The 15,566-nt window shown below is 62.5% G+C and overlaps 1 protein-coding gene across 1 annotated transcript in view; it reads left to right on the top strand.

Moving 5' to 3' along the window:
• Positions 1 to 15,566, top strand: part of LAMC3 (laminin subunit gamma 3) — a 47,239-nt gene that overhangs the window by 26,944 nt on the left and 4,729 nt on the right. Inside the window, exons 12-24 of the mRNA XM_045575158.1 lie at positions 22 to 131; positions 921 to 1,139; positions 2,539 to 2,727; positions 5,750 to 5,995; positions 6,705 to 6,858; positions 7,409 to 7,551; positions 8,024 to 8,202; positions 9,399 to 9,540; positions 10,426 to 10,631; positions 10,999 to 11,075; positions 12,406 to 12,540; positions 13,624 to 13,771; positions 14,729 to 14,878. Coding sequence (XP_045431114.1) covers positions 22 to 131; positions 921 to 1,139; positions 2,539 to 2,727; positions 5,750 to 5,995; positions 6,705 to 6,858; positions 7,409 to 7,551; positions 8,024 to 8,202; positions 9,399 to 9,540; positions 10,426 to 10,631; positions 10,999 to 11,075; positions 12,406 to 12,540; positions 13,624 to 13,771; positions 14,729 to 14,878 — 2,098 coding nt within the window. The remainder of the gene's footprint in view (positions 1 to 21; positions 132 to 920; positions 1,140 to 2,538; positions 2,728 to 5,749; positions 5,996 to 6,704; positions 6,859 to 7,408; positions 7,552 to 8,023; positions 8,203 to 9,398; positions 9,541 to 10,425; positions 10,632 to 10,998; positions 11,076 to 12,405; positions 12,541 to 13,623; positions 13,772 to 14,728; positions 14,879 to 15,566) is intronic.

Below are 15,566 nucleotides of genomic sequence, written 5' to 3'. Positions count from 1 at the left end.
CTGGCTCCCCCTCCCCCCCAGGCTGCAGGAGACCTGGGAGGACGCCGACCCCCCACTGCCCGCCTTCCACTTCCAGCGGCTGCTCGCCAACCTGACCGCCCTGCGCCTGCGGACCCGCCCCAGCCCATCTGGTCAGTGAGTCCGGCTCCCTGCTGGCAGCCTCAGGCAGACGGTTACTGTCCCGTTTTACCACCAAGGCGCCTGAGGCCCCGGGAGGCGGGGACCTTGCCCAAAGCCGTGTAACCAGGGGGCAGCCGGGTGCTGAGGGCAGGGGCAGGGGCCAGGGCGACAGGTGCCTGGCCAGTGAGGCAGCCACGAGCCTCTGGTGCCAGCCCGGGTGGCAGGGTCCCCCTGCAGGAGCCCACCACGTGACAGAACCCCCAGACTGGCTCCGGGGCCGATGGGCTCCTTCGAGGCCAGCCCTCCCTGCCCTCTGAGTCCGAGGCTTGGGGGTGGGACCAGCCTGTCCAGTTCCTCCTCTTTGCAGCTGTGGTTGGCGTGCCTTCACCCCCAGGACCCCCATGGCTGCCCTGCTCCCAGGCCACTCAGGCCCCTCGCTGAGGCTCCTGCAGGAAGTCCATGTTCCCCTCTCCAGCAGCGCCCAGTGCTCCCGTCACTCCCTCCCCTCAGTCACCGATGCTCACAGGCTCCACCTGGCCAGCCCGTGCTGTGCTGGGGGCGAACTGGAGGGGCAGGTGGACATACGGACCCTCCGACCACCTGTCCCGAACCCCGAACCCCCTTCCCACGGATAGCGTTCTGGGCACATCTCTCCGGTCCTTCTGTATACGTGGGCCACATGTGAATAGAAAGGTTTGGGAGAAACATTCCTCTCTCTCTCTCTCTCTTTCTCTCTCTCTCCTCTCCTCTCCTCTCCTCTCCTCCTCCCCCGTGTTCCCCTTCCCCTGCCTTGCTCCCAGGCCAAGTGCTCCTGAGTGAGGTGCGGCTCCTGTCGGCCCAGCGGGGCCTCTCGCCCCCGGCCTCCTGGGTGGAGACGTGCTCCTGCCCCAGGGGGTACGTGGGCCAGTTCTGTGAAGCCTGTGCCCCGGCATACAAGAGGGAGACACCCCTGGGGGGCCCCTATGCCAGCTGCGTCCCCTGCACCTGCAACCAGCACGGCACCTGCGACCCCGACACCGGTGAGTGTCCCGCCCCCCATCGGGGCTGCCCCAGAACGGGGTCGGCCGTGGGCTTGTGCCAGTGCCCTCTGAACCCAGTGCCAATCAAGTGAGTCTCCGAGGTCCTCCACGCACATCACTGAGTCCTGCAAGATTCCCCCAGGCGTGCGGGACCATTCCCGCCACCTCTACCGGTGAGGGGCCTAAAGCGCAGAGAGGCCCCACGGCCAGCAGGTGGCAGGGCTGCTCCTCCCACAAGTTCACTGCCTGCGGTTCCTCCCCACCGACCAGAGAGGAAACAGAAGGACCTCCCTGGAGGGCTCTGGGCAGGGGGTGCGGGACGGGGCTGGCCCAGGCCTCTCACACGGGGGGGGGGGGGGGGGTCAGCGCCCTCTGCTGTCCGGGAGCAGGCGGGTCTCAGCTGTCCGCAGGCCCCATTGGGAGCTGACAGCACAGGCGCCTGGGAACCAGCAGACTGGACAGGAGGACGCACAGGCAGCATAGGCGCCTCCGCCCGGCTTGTGCCCGTGGCAGGCATCACCAGTCGAGCCCAGATGGGGGGCTCGAAATCCTACCCTGCAATGCCCCAGGCAGGCCCTCCCGAGGAAGCAGAGCCCACTCGTGAGATGGGGCCCATCTGTCATCCCTCAGATCCCCTGGCCATGCCACACCCCGCTCATGTGTCCAGTGGGCGGGGCCATTGCTACGCTCCCTGGACAGAAGGAGGAGACATGAGCGTGTGCGTGCTGCGCCGGGGCAGGGACCAGTGGAGAGCAGGGCAGGCGTGATGGTTCCCCTTAAACCCCCTCCCCCCACCTCCACCCGGTTCCCTTTCCCCTGTGGCAGTCTGTCTTCTCAATCAGGCTCCTGACCCAGTCCCTGGCCGGGGCCTCTGTCCCCAGAGTCCCCCACTCTGAGCAGCTCCAGGTGCCCTGGGCTGGAGGGGGGGTTGTAGAATCACACCCCCCCCAGAAACCTGTGACCCCATACATGGAGAACCCAGAGACCCCATACACGGAGCCTCGTGTCGCCCCCAGAATCCTGGGTCTGTTCCTGTCCTGCTGGGCCCTGCCATTAGGAGGAAACGGAGGAAGGGAAGGGGAAACGGGCGAGGGGTTGGCGGCGCTGCCTGCTGGTCGGGGCAGAGATGTGGGAACAGAACACGAGAATGATAACTAATGACAGTTCTGCGCCAGGGACTGTGCAGGCACTCTGGCTGCATTAGATCCTGGTGGGAACCGTGGCGGGCAGAGCCCAGTTGAGGTTGTTGTACCCATTCTGCAGGTGAGGACACTGAGGACCCCGGGTTCACACCATAGGCATGGACCCGACTGGAATCTTCATCCCCGGGCCCTGCTGCCCGCCCCCCCCCCCCCCCCGGCTCAGACAGTGCTAAGCAGGTGCTTCTCTCGCCCCTCAGGGATCTGCCAGTGCAGCCACCACACCGAGGGCCCGTCCTGTGAGCGCTGCCTGCCAGGTTTCTATGGCAACCCCTTCGCGGGCCGGGCCGATGACTGTCAGCCTTGCCCGTGCCCTGGAGGGTCGCCCTGCACGACCCTCCCGGAGAGCAGGGAGGTGGTGTGCACCCGCTGTCCCCCGGGCCAGAGAGGTGAGTGGCTCGTGCCCTGTCCTGCCCCTGCCTGGGCTCCAGGAGCGGGGTCCTGGGTGTGGGGTGGGGCAGGTGAGGGAGGGCCGGCTTAGGGGTGGCAGGCGTGACCTCTGGGGACACGGGGTCCCACGGCACCTTAGTCAGGGCCCGGCTGCTGTGGGTTCCCAGCAGAACTTGGGCCCTTGAACATGTCCGGGTGAGACTGGGAAAATCCCCAGGTCTGGGCCCAGGCCCCACAGAGCCTGGCTTAGCGAGGGATGCAGCTCAGGAGTCTGTATTTCTGAGATCCCTGGCAGATGCGTCAAGGCAGAAAACCTCACATTATACGTGCATCTGTTAGCCCTGGTTGGTAGCTCAGTGGTTAGAACACCTGCCTGAGACCCATGTCTCAGGTTTGATTCCCAGTCAAAGGCATGTAGCTGAGCTGTGGGTTCAATTCCTGGCCCTGGTCAGGTCCTGTGTGGGAAGCAACCAATCTATATGTCTCTCTCACATTCAAGTCTTTCTCTCCTCCCCTCCCTCCCTTCATCCTTTCCAATCTCTCTGAAAAAAACCAATGAGAAAAAAAATGCTCGGATGAGGATTAACAAAAGGAAAAGAACGCTCAGCTTTTAGGAAATGCCGGCTCCCCACCCTCACTCCCAGGCGGACGCAGCCGCCCTGCACACCTGCGTTTTTGACAGCTTTGCTGAGATGGCACTCACATGCCCTGCGATCCACCCGCTTCAGTGTACAATGCGAGGCCTTTTTGGTTTATTCTGCCATTAATTTTTTCAAATTATGGCAAAATGTGTAGCATAACATTTGCCATGTTAAGCATTTTGTAAAAGTGTTTTTATTGGTTTTATTTTAAAGAGAGAGGAGAGGAGAGGGAGAGCGAATTAGAAACATCAATGATGAGCCGGGACTGGTGTGGCTCAGTGGATAGAGCGTCGGCCTGCGGACTGAAAGGTCCTGGGTTCGATTCCGGTCTAGGGCATGTACCTTGGTTGTGGGCACATCCCCAGTAGGGGTGGTGCAAGAGGCAGCTGATTGATGATTCTCTCTCATCGATGTTTCTAACTCTCTATCCCTCTCTCTTCCTCTCTGTAAAAAATCAATAAAATATATTTAAAAAGAAACATCAATGATGAGAGAGAATGATGGATCGGCTGCCTCCTGCTCGCCCCTTACTTGGAATCAACCCGGGTGTGTGCCCTAACTGGGATTTGAACCGTGACCTTCTGGTTCATAGGTCGATGCTCAACCACAGAGCGACACCAGCCGGGCTTACGCCTTTTTAAGTGGACAGCTCAGTGGCATTAACTGCTCTCCTATTGCTGTCCAACCACCACCACCTTCCTTCTCCAGAACTTCTTTTATTTCTTCTTTTGTATTTTCTTACTGACCTTCCCCACCCCCTACTCCCGCCCCCGCAGCCCTTCCGGGTCCTCACAGCGGCTCGGCCCTGGGAGCGGTCCTCTCCCAGGTCCAGCGAATGGCCTCCGCCTGCATCACCGCTCCGGTCTCCTCCTGCCCTCTTATTTCACGCCTATTTCAGGTCCCCGGGCCAGGCACAGCTCTCCCCTGAGCTCCCCGCAGACCCTTCTCCTCCCATTTTTGTCTTTTCTGTCTTAGTATTCCTCCTCTCCATCTTCAAGGTGCCTGCCTCAGTAACGTTAACCTGGCTTCATCTGAACGATGAGCACTGAGGACACGGCACTCTCTGTCACGGCGACCGTGGCTGTGACTGTGGCTGTTAATTAAATCATAAAATGAGTGATATGCATTGTAACAATTGAAACCGCCCATAAACGCGTAAAGAGGAACGTAACATACAGGCAGCAAGAAGAGCGTGTGCCTGTGGTCCCGCCACCCCAGGGACCGAGTTCTGTGAGGGCTGTGGGTCCCCAGCCGTCCAGTCTCCTGCAGACATACACAAGAGGGGCCGTGGATGTCCTTTTATGTCCCATCTGTGTCCAGAGTGGACCTCCCAGGTCCCAGCCCTCCAAAAGCCTCCTAGCACCACCTTTTCTGAGACTTCCAGGGACCCTGAGGGCTGGGAGGTGGGGCAGCCACCCCAGTTCAAACCCAGGGGGCAGGCCAGGAGTCGGAAACAAACACTCCAGAGGAAGGTCAGGGCCTGGGAAGCAGGAGAGGTGAAGGGAGCAGGAGCCGCAAGGAGGAAGCAGCCACAGCTCAGGTGGGACATGAGGGAGAGGAGACGAGGAAGAGGGTGGCGGCAGCACAGGGGATGGTGACCGGGAAGAGGAAGCAGAGAGTGACAGGGAAGACAGCGATAAAGATGATGAGGAAGAAGACAATGATCAAGATGACGATGCAGATGATGATGACAAAGGTGATGATTGAGATAAAATGATGACAGTGAAGTGTCTGATGGTCAAGATGGTGACAAAGATGATGATGATAATGATGATGAAGGGGGACAAGATGGTGATGAAGATAATGATGATGATATGATGATGAAGGGGACAGGATGGTGATGAAGAAAATGATGATGAAGGGGACAGGATGGTGATGAAGAAAATGATGATGAAGGGGACAGGATGGTGATGAAGATGCTGCTAAGGGAGGGACGGTGGTGTTGGTCCAGACGTAGTTCATGGATGAAGAGACTGATTAAGATGATGGTGGCGGTGGAGATGAAGATGATGACCAAGGTGCTGATGAGGAGGACGGTGATGACGACATGGGCGATGGGGAGCAGTAGATGTCAGCCACTGCTGTTGACCGGTCCTGTGCCAGGCCCTGTGCTAGTAGCTCACAGTGATCTCCCCAAACCTCAGAGTCCTGCCCCGCTTTATAGACAGGTACCCCATGTTCAGAGACGCACAGTGACATGCCCAAGACCACACAGCCAGCTGTCGGCTGAGCGAGGCCCCACCTGAGGTCAGCGACCCCGGAGCCCATGCTCTGCCCACAAAGAGACGAGGGCACTCGCTTCGGCTCACGCCCCCTCACCTCGTGGACCCTGCAGGCTGGCCTTCCGCGTGCCGCTCCCCCAAGGCCTTTCCTCCCCCAGGGCGGCGCTGTGAGGCCTGCGACGATGGCTTCTTTGGGGACCCGCTGGGGCTCTCTGGAGACCCCCAGCCCTGCCGGCGGTGCCAGTGCAGCGGGAACGTGGACCCCAACGCCGTGGGCAACTGCGACCCGCTGTCCGGCCACTGCCTGCGCTGCCTGTTCAACACGACGGGTGCCCGCTGCGAGCGCTGCCAGGAGGGCTTCTACGGCAGCGCGCTGGCCCCGCGGCCCCCCGACAAGTGTGTGGGTGAGTCCCCCTACCCCAGCCACGCCCCGAGGCCGTGGGGCTCCAGCCGGTCCACCCTCCTCGGTCGCTTGTGCAGAAAGTGACAGGGTTTGCTCTGCTCCACGCTCCCCGGGGTCTGCCCGGCTCTGCCCTGCCTTTTCCTCCTGCCTGGGCTGTCAGCGCTCAGCTCACTGTCCGCGGGAGCCAGGGGACTGTCCGATGGCCTCGGCACCTGTCACCGGTGCCTCCTGGCCGCGACGTGCTTGCTTCCCCCCTCCCTCCTGCTTGGCACGCAGCCCGGTGCCCGCTCAGAGGGCCCTGTGCCCACCCCCCGGGGAAGGCTCCACGGCGCTGCAGGAGCTGCTCAGCGTGTGCCCAGACTCGCTCCGGCCCCTCTCCCCGGGGCACTGTCAGCGCTCCCCTGGCCTCTTGTTCTCTGGGCCCAGGAGAGCTGGGCCGAGTCCCAAACAGCGGGTCCAGGGGCGTATCTGCCTGTGACCCGGACTGAGCCTCTGGCCTTGTCTCTAGGCTGCGGGGCCCGGGCAGGCTCAGGGCCTTCTCCCAGGGCACACAGCAAATGGGCCGAGATGGGCCTCCTGTCCGAGCATCCTGGGAGTCTGGGCGGCGGAGCCATCTCCCCGGCTGCCCATCTTCCCTGCACCTCCTGGGCCCCGAGCCTGGGCAGGCGACCTCCACGGTTTCCTGACTCCCTCTCCTGCTCCCACCCCAGCCTGCAGCTGCCACCCCGGGGGCTCCGTCAGCGCGCGGAGACCCTGCGACCCGGTGAGCGGCCAGTGCGCCTGCCTGCCTCATGTGACCGGACGGGACTGCGGCCGCTGCAGCCCGGGCTTCCACGACCTCCAGCCCGGGAGGGGCTGCCGGAGGTGGGTGGGGAGGCTGTGGGTGCGCGGCCCCCGGGGTCCCCCCGCAGGGGAAGGCAGCACCAGGGGCCCCCAGAGAGGGCCCGGCTGGGAATGTGTGTCCAGGCCCATTGCTGGCACACGGTGTCCTCCCCTGAAGGGGGACAAAGGGGCAGCCCCTTGGGGGTCAGACTCACGGCCCTGCCAGCCCAGGAGGCAGGCCAGGAGCAGCCCTCGGGGATGTCCTGGTGGGCAGGGCCGGCGTGGCGTCGGATTCCCTTCTCAGTGACGACACTGTTGCTCTGTGACTTTGGCCATGGCAGCACCTTGGGCAGTGCTGAGCGCATCCTGACTTCCCGTAGGGGTTGGTCCCCACAGCCACGGCGTGTGTGTGTGTGGGGGGGGGGGATGCTCCCCAGGTCGCCATTCAGGGGGGGCTGTTGGACACGGACCGACACGGAGGTGGGACCTGGAGGGCAGAGGGCGAGGCCTGCAGGCCCCTCCCGGTAGCAGCAGTGGCACCAGGGCTGGGGTGGCCCAGAGCTCACTCATGCCCGGTCCTTCCCGGTCACAGCTGTACGTGCCACCCGCTGGGCTCCCAGGAGAACCAGTGCCACCCCGAGACTGGGCAGTGCCCCTGCCGCCCGGGCGTCGAGGGCCAGGCCTGCGACCGATGCCAGCGGGGCTTCTTCGGCTTCTCCATCAGGGGCTGCCGGGGTAAGGAGCGGGTCCCTCCTGGCTCCCGGGGTGTGTGGCCTGGGGTTTCTGGGCAAAGGGGCCCCGGGGAAGGCGGCCACGCAGCAGGAGAGAGAGGGCAGACCCAGGCGGGTCTCTGAGCCGATGCGCAGACCCACTGTGCGCGAGCAGGGGTGCCCGGGGTTCGGGAATTGAGTCCCAGATGCCGCTGCCCATTCCTGGGGACCGACCCGGGGGTCCCCTCCCGGGCCTCGGCCTCCTCGCTGTGCAGTTAGATGGCGTGGCAGCTCCTCAGGTGCGGGAACTCGGAAACAAGCCAGCATCTCAGTCATCACCTCTGACCTCTGACCTCTGACCCGGTCTCCGGGGAAGGACCCAGGAGGGTACTGAGCTGCCCAGGGCGGTCTGAGCAACCAGGTGTGAGGCTGCAGGGGCTGTGGTTCTCAGGGCGCTCAGAGCCATCTGCCTGTCCTCCCCCCGCACCCCTCCACAGCTTGCAGGTGCTCCCCGCTGGGCGCTGCCTCGCCCCAATGCCACGAGAACAGCACGTGCGTGTGCAGGCCCGGCTTCGAGGGCTACAAGTGTGACCGCTGCCAGGACAACTTCTTCCTCACGGCCGACAGGGCGCGGTGCCAGGAGTGCCCGTCGTGCTACAGCCTGGTGAAGGCGGAGGTGAGCCCGCCCCGCCCTGCCCAGGCCTGCCCGCCTCCTGTTCGTCCCAGTCAGCACCAGCTCAGTTCTCAGGGTTTCCAGGGCCAGCAGCTGCCTCCTCCCCGTGCCCACCCAGCCCCCTGGCGCATGCCAACCTGGGCCAGCCCCACGTCTGCCCTCCCCTGCTCCTCGGTGCACAGCAGCTCCTGACCCGTTTTCTTGCCGACCACTCAGGTCTCACGCTTTCTCAAGTTCAATGGGAATGAGGCCACGGACGGCCCTTGGTGGGACGGGTCCGGAGGGTGATGCCCGTGCTGGGCACCAGGAGAATGTCCAGCAGGCGGCAGTGTGGTGCAGGGTCGGGAGCATGAGCTCGGGCCCTCCCAGCCCCATCCGTGGTCCCGTGCCCAGGCAGCTGGCAGTCCTGCTTCCGTGTCCCTCTCCTCTAACACGGAGTGGATTCTGGCTGGGACCCCTCACATGAGACCAGGGAGGCCCGCTTTTGGGAGATGGTACCATAGGCAGAAAACATGACCTAAGCCGAGTATTGGGTACCACCCCCAGCACCTGGGCCAGCCCCTCACCACACCCAGTGGCGCACCCGCTGGGCAGTAACACCCACAGGCGCCTCCTTCGGCTCTGTTTTGCTTCCAAATGAGTTCCGGTTATTGAACCCGATTTTGCCATCAAATCAGAAATGGGGGGCTGTGTGGTTGTTCAGAGCCGTTTGGACCGTGGGGTTGAGGAGGGGCTGGGGCCCTGCCACCCCTGCCTTTAGGGTGGCTCCAGGGTGAGCGTGAGCCGGTGTGTGGCTGCCAGTCGCCCCGGCTGGCTCCCAGCGAGTGCTCTGTGAGTGCACGCGGTCCCGGTGACTAAGAGAGCGGGGCCCGGAGACGCTGCTCAGCATCCGCTGCCAGCAACTTCCCAGGGGCCCCTGCTCTGTGCCAAGTCCTGGGCATCCCCCAGGCCAGGCAGGAAGTCTGCGGGCTCCCCTCCCCGCCCCCCTCCTTCGGCAGGACAGAGGTGTGGGGGCTGAATGCCTGCAGGCGCTGCGGGTGGGGGGAGGCTCTGAGCATGGGGTGGGCAGGGCTGGTTCTCAGAGGTGTAGTGTCTGCTTAGCTGTGGGGCCCAGGGACCCTCAGGGAGGGCATCCCGGGCACAAGTCGGGGAGCGGGGAGGGCGGTGTCCAGGCGGCATCTCCTTCCTGTCCCCTCCAGGCTGCCAAGCTGAAGGCCAGGCTGACCCTGATGGAGGGGTGGCTGCAGGGCTCTGACTGCGGAAGGCCCTGGGAACCAATGGACTTCCTGCAGGGAGAGGCCCCTCGGGGGGACAGCTACCAGGGCCACCACCTACTGCAAGGTCTGATGGGAGGCCGGAAGGCAGGGGCAGCGCGGGCTGGTCAGGTGCCCCCTTTGCTCTGGGCTCAGAAGCTTTGAGGGTCCCTGCTCAGCCCCAGGAGAACCCACTTGCTGGGAGAGCCTGCCGGACACCCCCGCCCTGGGGGTTCCTCCCACAACGCAGTCCTGCCTCCCCATGGACCTCTCTTCAGAGGCCCCTGCCCAGTTGTAACTATTAATATCATCCTCGTTTCTGTAGCAATGGTCCCGCCCCGGCCCCACCCAGACAGTCAGTGAGCCTGCTCTCTGATGCTCTCACTCCACCAATAAGCACGAGGCGCTGTCCCAGGTGCTGAACAGGTATCCCCCTGGCGTAGGAAACAAGTGAGCAGATATGAATAAAAGACTTACCAACGCCAGGTGGAGTTTGGCCTGACACACTGGAATTCTGGGAGCACTGAAGGCCAATTGATGATTTTGTGAAATGTCATGTTGGTAAATACCCATGCTCCTTTAGCAGCCAGACCTAGGCGAGCTGAGCACGGTTAGTAAAACTAATGTCAGGACAGGGAGCTGCGTGCTGCCACGCCCATGCTGAGCCCCACTGCCACTCGCCCTGCTGGCTCCGGGCGCCTTTACCGCTGCCCTAGAAGGTCTGGGTCCTGCCAGTTCCCTGTCCGCGGCTGACTTCCTATGTGTGGGACCTTGGGTGCCTGGGCCTCAGCCTTTGCATCTGTAAAATGGGGAGGCTCTTCCTTGGGAGCTGACTGGTGGTGCTCAGGCCTGGTGCTAGCAGTAAGCTGTGCCCGGGAAGAGTAGGGGGCACAGCTGGGGTCCCCTGAGGGTGGGGGCTTCAGTGTGAAATCTCAATCGCTCCGTGACCCCCTGGATGGTGGGCTTTCTGCAGGGTTCCGGGACGCCTTCCTGGTGCAGGTGACGGGCCTTGAGGGAGCCGTGAAGGCTGCCCGGGAGCAGCTGCAGACACTGAGCAGGAGTGCCCGCTGTGCCCCAGCTGGAGCTGACAAGACCTGCGTCCAGCTGGCAGACCTGGAAGAGGCCCTGGAGTCCTCGGAGGAGGAGATCCTGCATGCGGGCACCGTCCTCACGTCTCTGGTACCCGAGGGAGTGCCCGCCCCACCCCGCGCCCGGGCTCGGTGCCTGGTGACCCCGGGCACGCCTCCTTTCCCATTGGGGAGGCTCGGTTCCCTCTTCGGCCAAATGTCCAGCAGGCGGCGGTGTGGTGCAGGGTCCCGGGAGATAACGTGCCAGCAGCCAGGCAGAGCCAGGCAGACAGTGAGCGCCCGCAGGTGGTCGGTGTCATGACGCACGTCCACGTTCGAGGGCTTTGCTCCCCAGATGCTGGCTGCGAGCAGCACTTCTGAAGGAACTGGTGCTGCCCGGTGCTGCCCGGTCACTCAGCCAGGCATGGCCCTGGGCCTGCAGGGATGGGCCCTCAGTTCTGTTCCCCTCTTCTCTATAGGTGCTTCCCCAGGAAGTCCCCGGCCAGCCCTCCAACTGGAGCCAGCTGGCCACAGAGGCCCGTGTCCTCGCCCGGAGGTGAGCCCGGCTCTGGGACGTGTGAGGTCCTGCCCACGCTTTATGGAGGGAGCCCGGCCCCCCTTCTTCTAAGGGGGCCAGGCCCGCAGGGGTCCCCACTAGGAGGTGGAGTCAGACCAGGACCAGAGCTGCCTGGTGGGGGGAAATGTCACCCTCGGGAGTGAGTCCCTCCGAGATGCCAGGGATGGGGTGAAAGGTACCTTGGACGACCGAAGGCACCCAAGCACCCACTGTCTTTTCTAAAATAACAGCTTTGTTCCGATAGCGTGTGCGCCCTAACATTCACCCGTGTACAGTGCACCGTCCGGTGGTTCTGAGTGTAGTCACAGAGCTGGGCAACCACCCCACAATCATTGAAAATTATTCATCTCTCAAAACACACCTGTGCCCTCTCGGCAACCACCGACCCACTTCCTGTCTCTATAGCTTTCCCTGTTTTCCACACACTTCCCCTGGGGGGTCACACCACCTACGGCCTTGGCTATGGTTTCTTCCAGTTAGCAGAATGCCTCCAAGGATCGCACAGGTGTAGCACGCCCAGCACTTCATTCCTTTTCACACCAAGCAATCCATCGTGTGGCTGTGACACATTCCCTGTACCAGTCGTCCATCGAGGCACACTGGGGCTGTGTCACCCACTGCCTTTGAGAAGCAGCTTAAGCCCTAACCAGTCTGGCTCAGTGGATGGGCCGTCGGCCTGCAGACTAAAGGGTCCCAGGTTCGATTCCAGTCAAGGGCATGTACCATGGTTGTGGGCACATCCCCAATGGGGGGAGTGCAGGAGGCAGCTGATCAATGTTTCTCTCTCATTGATGTTTCTGACTCTTCATTCCTCTCTGTAAAAAAATCAATAAAACATTTTTTTTTTTTTTAAAGCAGCTTAAGGTCCTAAAAACCCAGAATCTGCCACAGTCTTCCCCTCTGGCTGTACTCTGGGCATCTTAGACCCATTTCACAGACAGGGAAACTGATTCAGAAATGTTAATCAGCTTGCTAAAGAACACACAGCTTGCAAGCGAGAGAATCGGGATTCAAACCCAGGCTCTCTTGACCACCCCCTTCTACGCTGCCTTCGTTAGGGGGACCACATAACTTCCTGTCCGAGGTGAGGTTTTATGGGTGACACAGGGTCCTGTTCCTCATTCTTCCAGGACAGCCGGTATAAACGCTGTCACAGGGACAGGGTGTGCCTCCCCTTCCTGTCAGCCTTGGTCACGTGCCTGGCAGAGAGGGCGCTGTGTTCACGGTGGCAGGAGGCCCAGGCCGTGGGGGCTGTGGGTTGGGGCCCAGGCCATGTGAGCCCGGGCCATGGTTGCTGTATTTCATGCAGCCACAAGGACACAGCTGCCAAGATCACGGCCACCGCTCAGAGGGCTCTGCGTGCCTCCAACGCCAGTTACACGCTTCTCTGGAGGCTGGTAGAGGGCAGCGAGGCTCTGGAGGCCCAGCGGGAGCTGGAGGACAGGTGAGCCCTCCCGGGAGGGAGTGGGGGCTTGGTTTGTTTGCCTCCTGGAATCGACGGGGCCTGGCCAGAGGCAGTTGGCTTCCTTTCCCCGACAGGCTATGGGGCGGGTCAGGGCATGTGGGGTCTTGGGCCCGATGGCTGGTGTCACAGGGACCCAGGCATGCGTGGGGGTGCAGCTCAGCCTCTGGAGAGAAGGACAACAACCTGAACGAGGAGCACCCCCTCTCGCAGGCAGTCACCCCAGCCCCACCCCGTGTCCCCGAGACAGCTCCTTCTCCGCCACCAGCTCCCGTCGTGGCCTCTACTTCCCTGCTGGGGTGGCCTCTTCATATCTGTCCTGGTCAAAGGGTCCATGGAGACCCAGTAAGATCTGCCTGAGCCCCAAGGGGACTTCCTAGATGGGAGAATGTGATTGGTCCAGCTCAGATCAGGTAGCCAGCCCTGAGCCAATCAGCATGGCTGGGGTGACCCACTCCTGTGGGCGCTCTTGCTCTCTGAGAAGGGGTGAGGGATGGGAGGGAGCCTGGGGGGGTATGCACCCTAGCAGTGCCCATGTGGGGGGAGCGGGCTGGGGTGGGTATGGACAGCTGGACAGGACAGGAGAGCTGTTCTAATTGGTTAATTATAGCAGCTCAGGACTGACTAAAAGGCCACAGAGCGGTCATACAGCCCAGGGGTCTCCATGTCCAAGGTCACCCAAGGGCACAGCTGAGCCAAGTCCCAGCCTGAGCCGCTGCCCCTTTCCTGGCGCCAGGCGTTGTCCTCTGTGCGATTCACCCGGAGGAGCCAAACATTTGCAAAACGTGTGGTTCTCAAGTGGCCACACATGTGAGCCCTTCAGAGGAGCGAGGCTGAACCGAGTGGATGAAGAGACAAGAATGCGGTCCTTCTACTGCCGCTTCCATTCACTCGGGATCGGCAGAGCGGCGGCCAGGGTCTGAGGCCAGCTGCTGTGCCCACTCACCGAGGGGGGGGAGCGAGGAGAGGCCTCCGGACACCCAGGGCTGGGGGAGGGGCTCGGGACGGCGACGGGGAAGGGAGCGCGCGCCCTGTTCCTCGGCCTCTGACTCTGTCTCCTCCCAGGTACCAGGAGGTCCAGGCGGCCCCGAAGGCTCTGGGTGCAGCTGTGGCCGAGGCGCTGCCCGAAGCGGAGAGGGTGCTGGCCGCCATGCAGCACGCTGGCGCCGACGCAGCCCCGCACCTGACCGCGCTGGCCGCCCCCGCAGCACTGGTCAGCGGGGCGGTGCTCCGGGTTCTGCACGGGGTGGGGCGGGGGGTGGGGGGGGAGAAGGGGGAGCGTGGCTGCTGGGAGACCAGCGGAGCCCAGGGAGAGGCCAATGCCGAGGCTTATTTTTAACCATCCATAAAACACAGGATGGTTTGGGGGAGGCTTGGGGGAGGGCCCAACTGGCAGAAGGAGGGAGCTCGGGCCGTCTGCCGCTCCGGCCGTGACCTTGGCCTGGCCCCTCTCCCTGGGCCTCGGTTACTTGTCCTTCAGGTGGAGCTCACCAGTGGGGTCTTCCGAGGCTGCATGTCCACGGGGAGGTGGGGGGACTGGTCAATAACGCACAGGTGACCCCCCCCAAGGGTTTTGGCCTCGTCCCCACTGTGCCTGCCGCCCCCCACGCCTCACCTCTGGGTAAATCAGCTCCATTGCATCTTCTCAGTAACCCGGCCATCCCTGAACTCGGAAACTGAACTTGGAAAAAAAAAAAGCTAAGCTTGCAGACATGCATTTGGGGCGAACCATGGGCAAGACGGGCCGGCCCCGGCTGCTTACGGGGTCTTGGCTTCTCCTCGTGTGTGATGGGGATGTGGGGAGAGACACGTGTGGAGAAAGACGCGGCTAGCGAGGCGTCTGGCCTGCGCGCTGGTCCCGGTGCTGCTGAGCTGTTAGATAGAGATGCTCCTCTAGACCCAGAAAGTCCCAGGTGCCAAGTGCACCAGCCCCAGGTCTCAGCTGAGTGGCCGTGGACCTTGGGAAGGAGCTGCAGGTCCGGGAGGTTAGCTGGTTGGCCCGAGGCTGCGAATCCGGCCTCCAGAGTCAGGGCTGACCCTGCCCTCGCCCCCCTGCTTCCCTGTGTCCCTGCCCCTGCTCCCGCCCGCCCTGCCCCGGTGCCTCTCACCCAGGAGAGGATCTGCCCCAGGCCCTCCCTGCCATTCGGCCTGAGCCTCCATCTCCCTGCAGCCTCAGAATTCCCGGACCCGGGACCTGAGCCGGAGGGCGCAGGCCCTGGAGAGGACGGTCACATCCAGGGAGCGCGTGGTCACGGAGGCTGTCCGGGCCGCCCAGGCGACCGCCCGCACCGCGCTGCACCAGGCGGAGCCCCTCACGCAGGTGGGCGTGTCCCTGGGGCAGGCACTGGGGGAGGTGGGGCAGCCGAGGGGTGTTCTGGGAGCGGGCTGCAGGGGAGGGAGGGGCAATACCCAGAGTCCTTCTTTCCATCCCTTCGGGGCCTCCCTCAAAACTCCAGAGAACTCACAGCCAGCCAGGGCAGGAGACAGGACGACAGACAGGCAGGGGGCAGGAGGGACAGACACACGGCAGCACCCAGGGCCACGCCCACCACCCTTACTCAGCATTAGTGACAATGGGGATGGGTTCTACTCATTGGTTCTTTTTTTTTTTAATATATTTTATTGATTTTTTACAGAGTGGAAGAGAGAGGGATAGAGAGTTAGAAACATCGATGAGAGAGAGTCATCGATCAGCTGCCTCTTGCACACCCCCTACTGGGGATGTGCCCGCAACCAAGGTACATGCCCTTCACCGAAATCAAACCTGGGACCTTTCAGTCCCCAAGCGATGCTCTATCCATTGAGCCAAACCGGTCTTGGCTACTCATTGGTTCTTTCGCTCACCAGTTCACCTGCCCGATATTTCTGGAGCAATGTATTGCTGAGCCACACAGGTTAGCATGTGCAGCCCAGAAAGAGGGAATTCATTCATCCATCAAATTCATATTCTTTTTTTAAAATCCTTTTTTTTAAAAAATTGATTTCAGAGAGGAAGGGAGAGGTAGAGA

Source organism: Pipistrellus kuhlii, unplaced genomic scaffold (genome assembly GCF_014108245.1).
Source record: "Pipistrellus kuhlii isolate mPipKuh1 unplaced genomic scaffold, mPipKuh1.p scaffold_m20_p_68, whole genome shotgun sequence".
In the NCBI taxonomy this organism is placed as follows: domain Eukaryota; kingdom Metazoa; phylum Chordata; class Mammalia; order Chiroptera; family Vespertilionidae; genus Pipistrellus; species Pipistrellus kuhlii.
The sequence above is the reverse complement of the archived record's forward strand: the minus strand, read 5'-3'. Positions and strand labels throughout refer to the sequence as shown.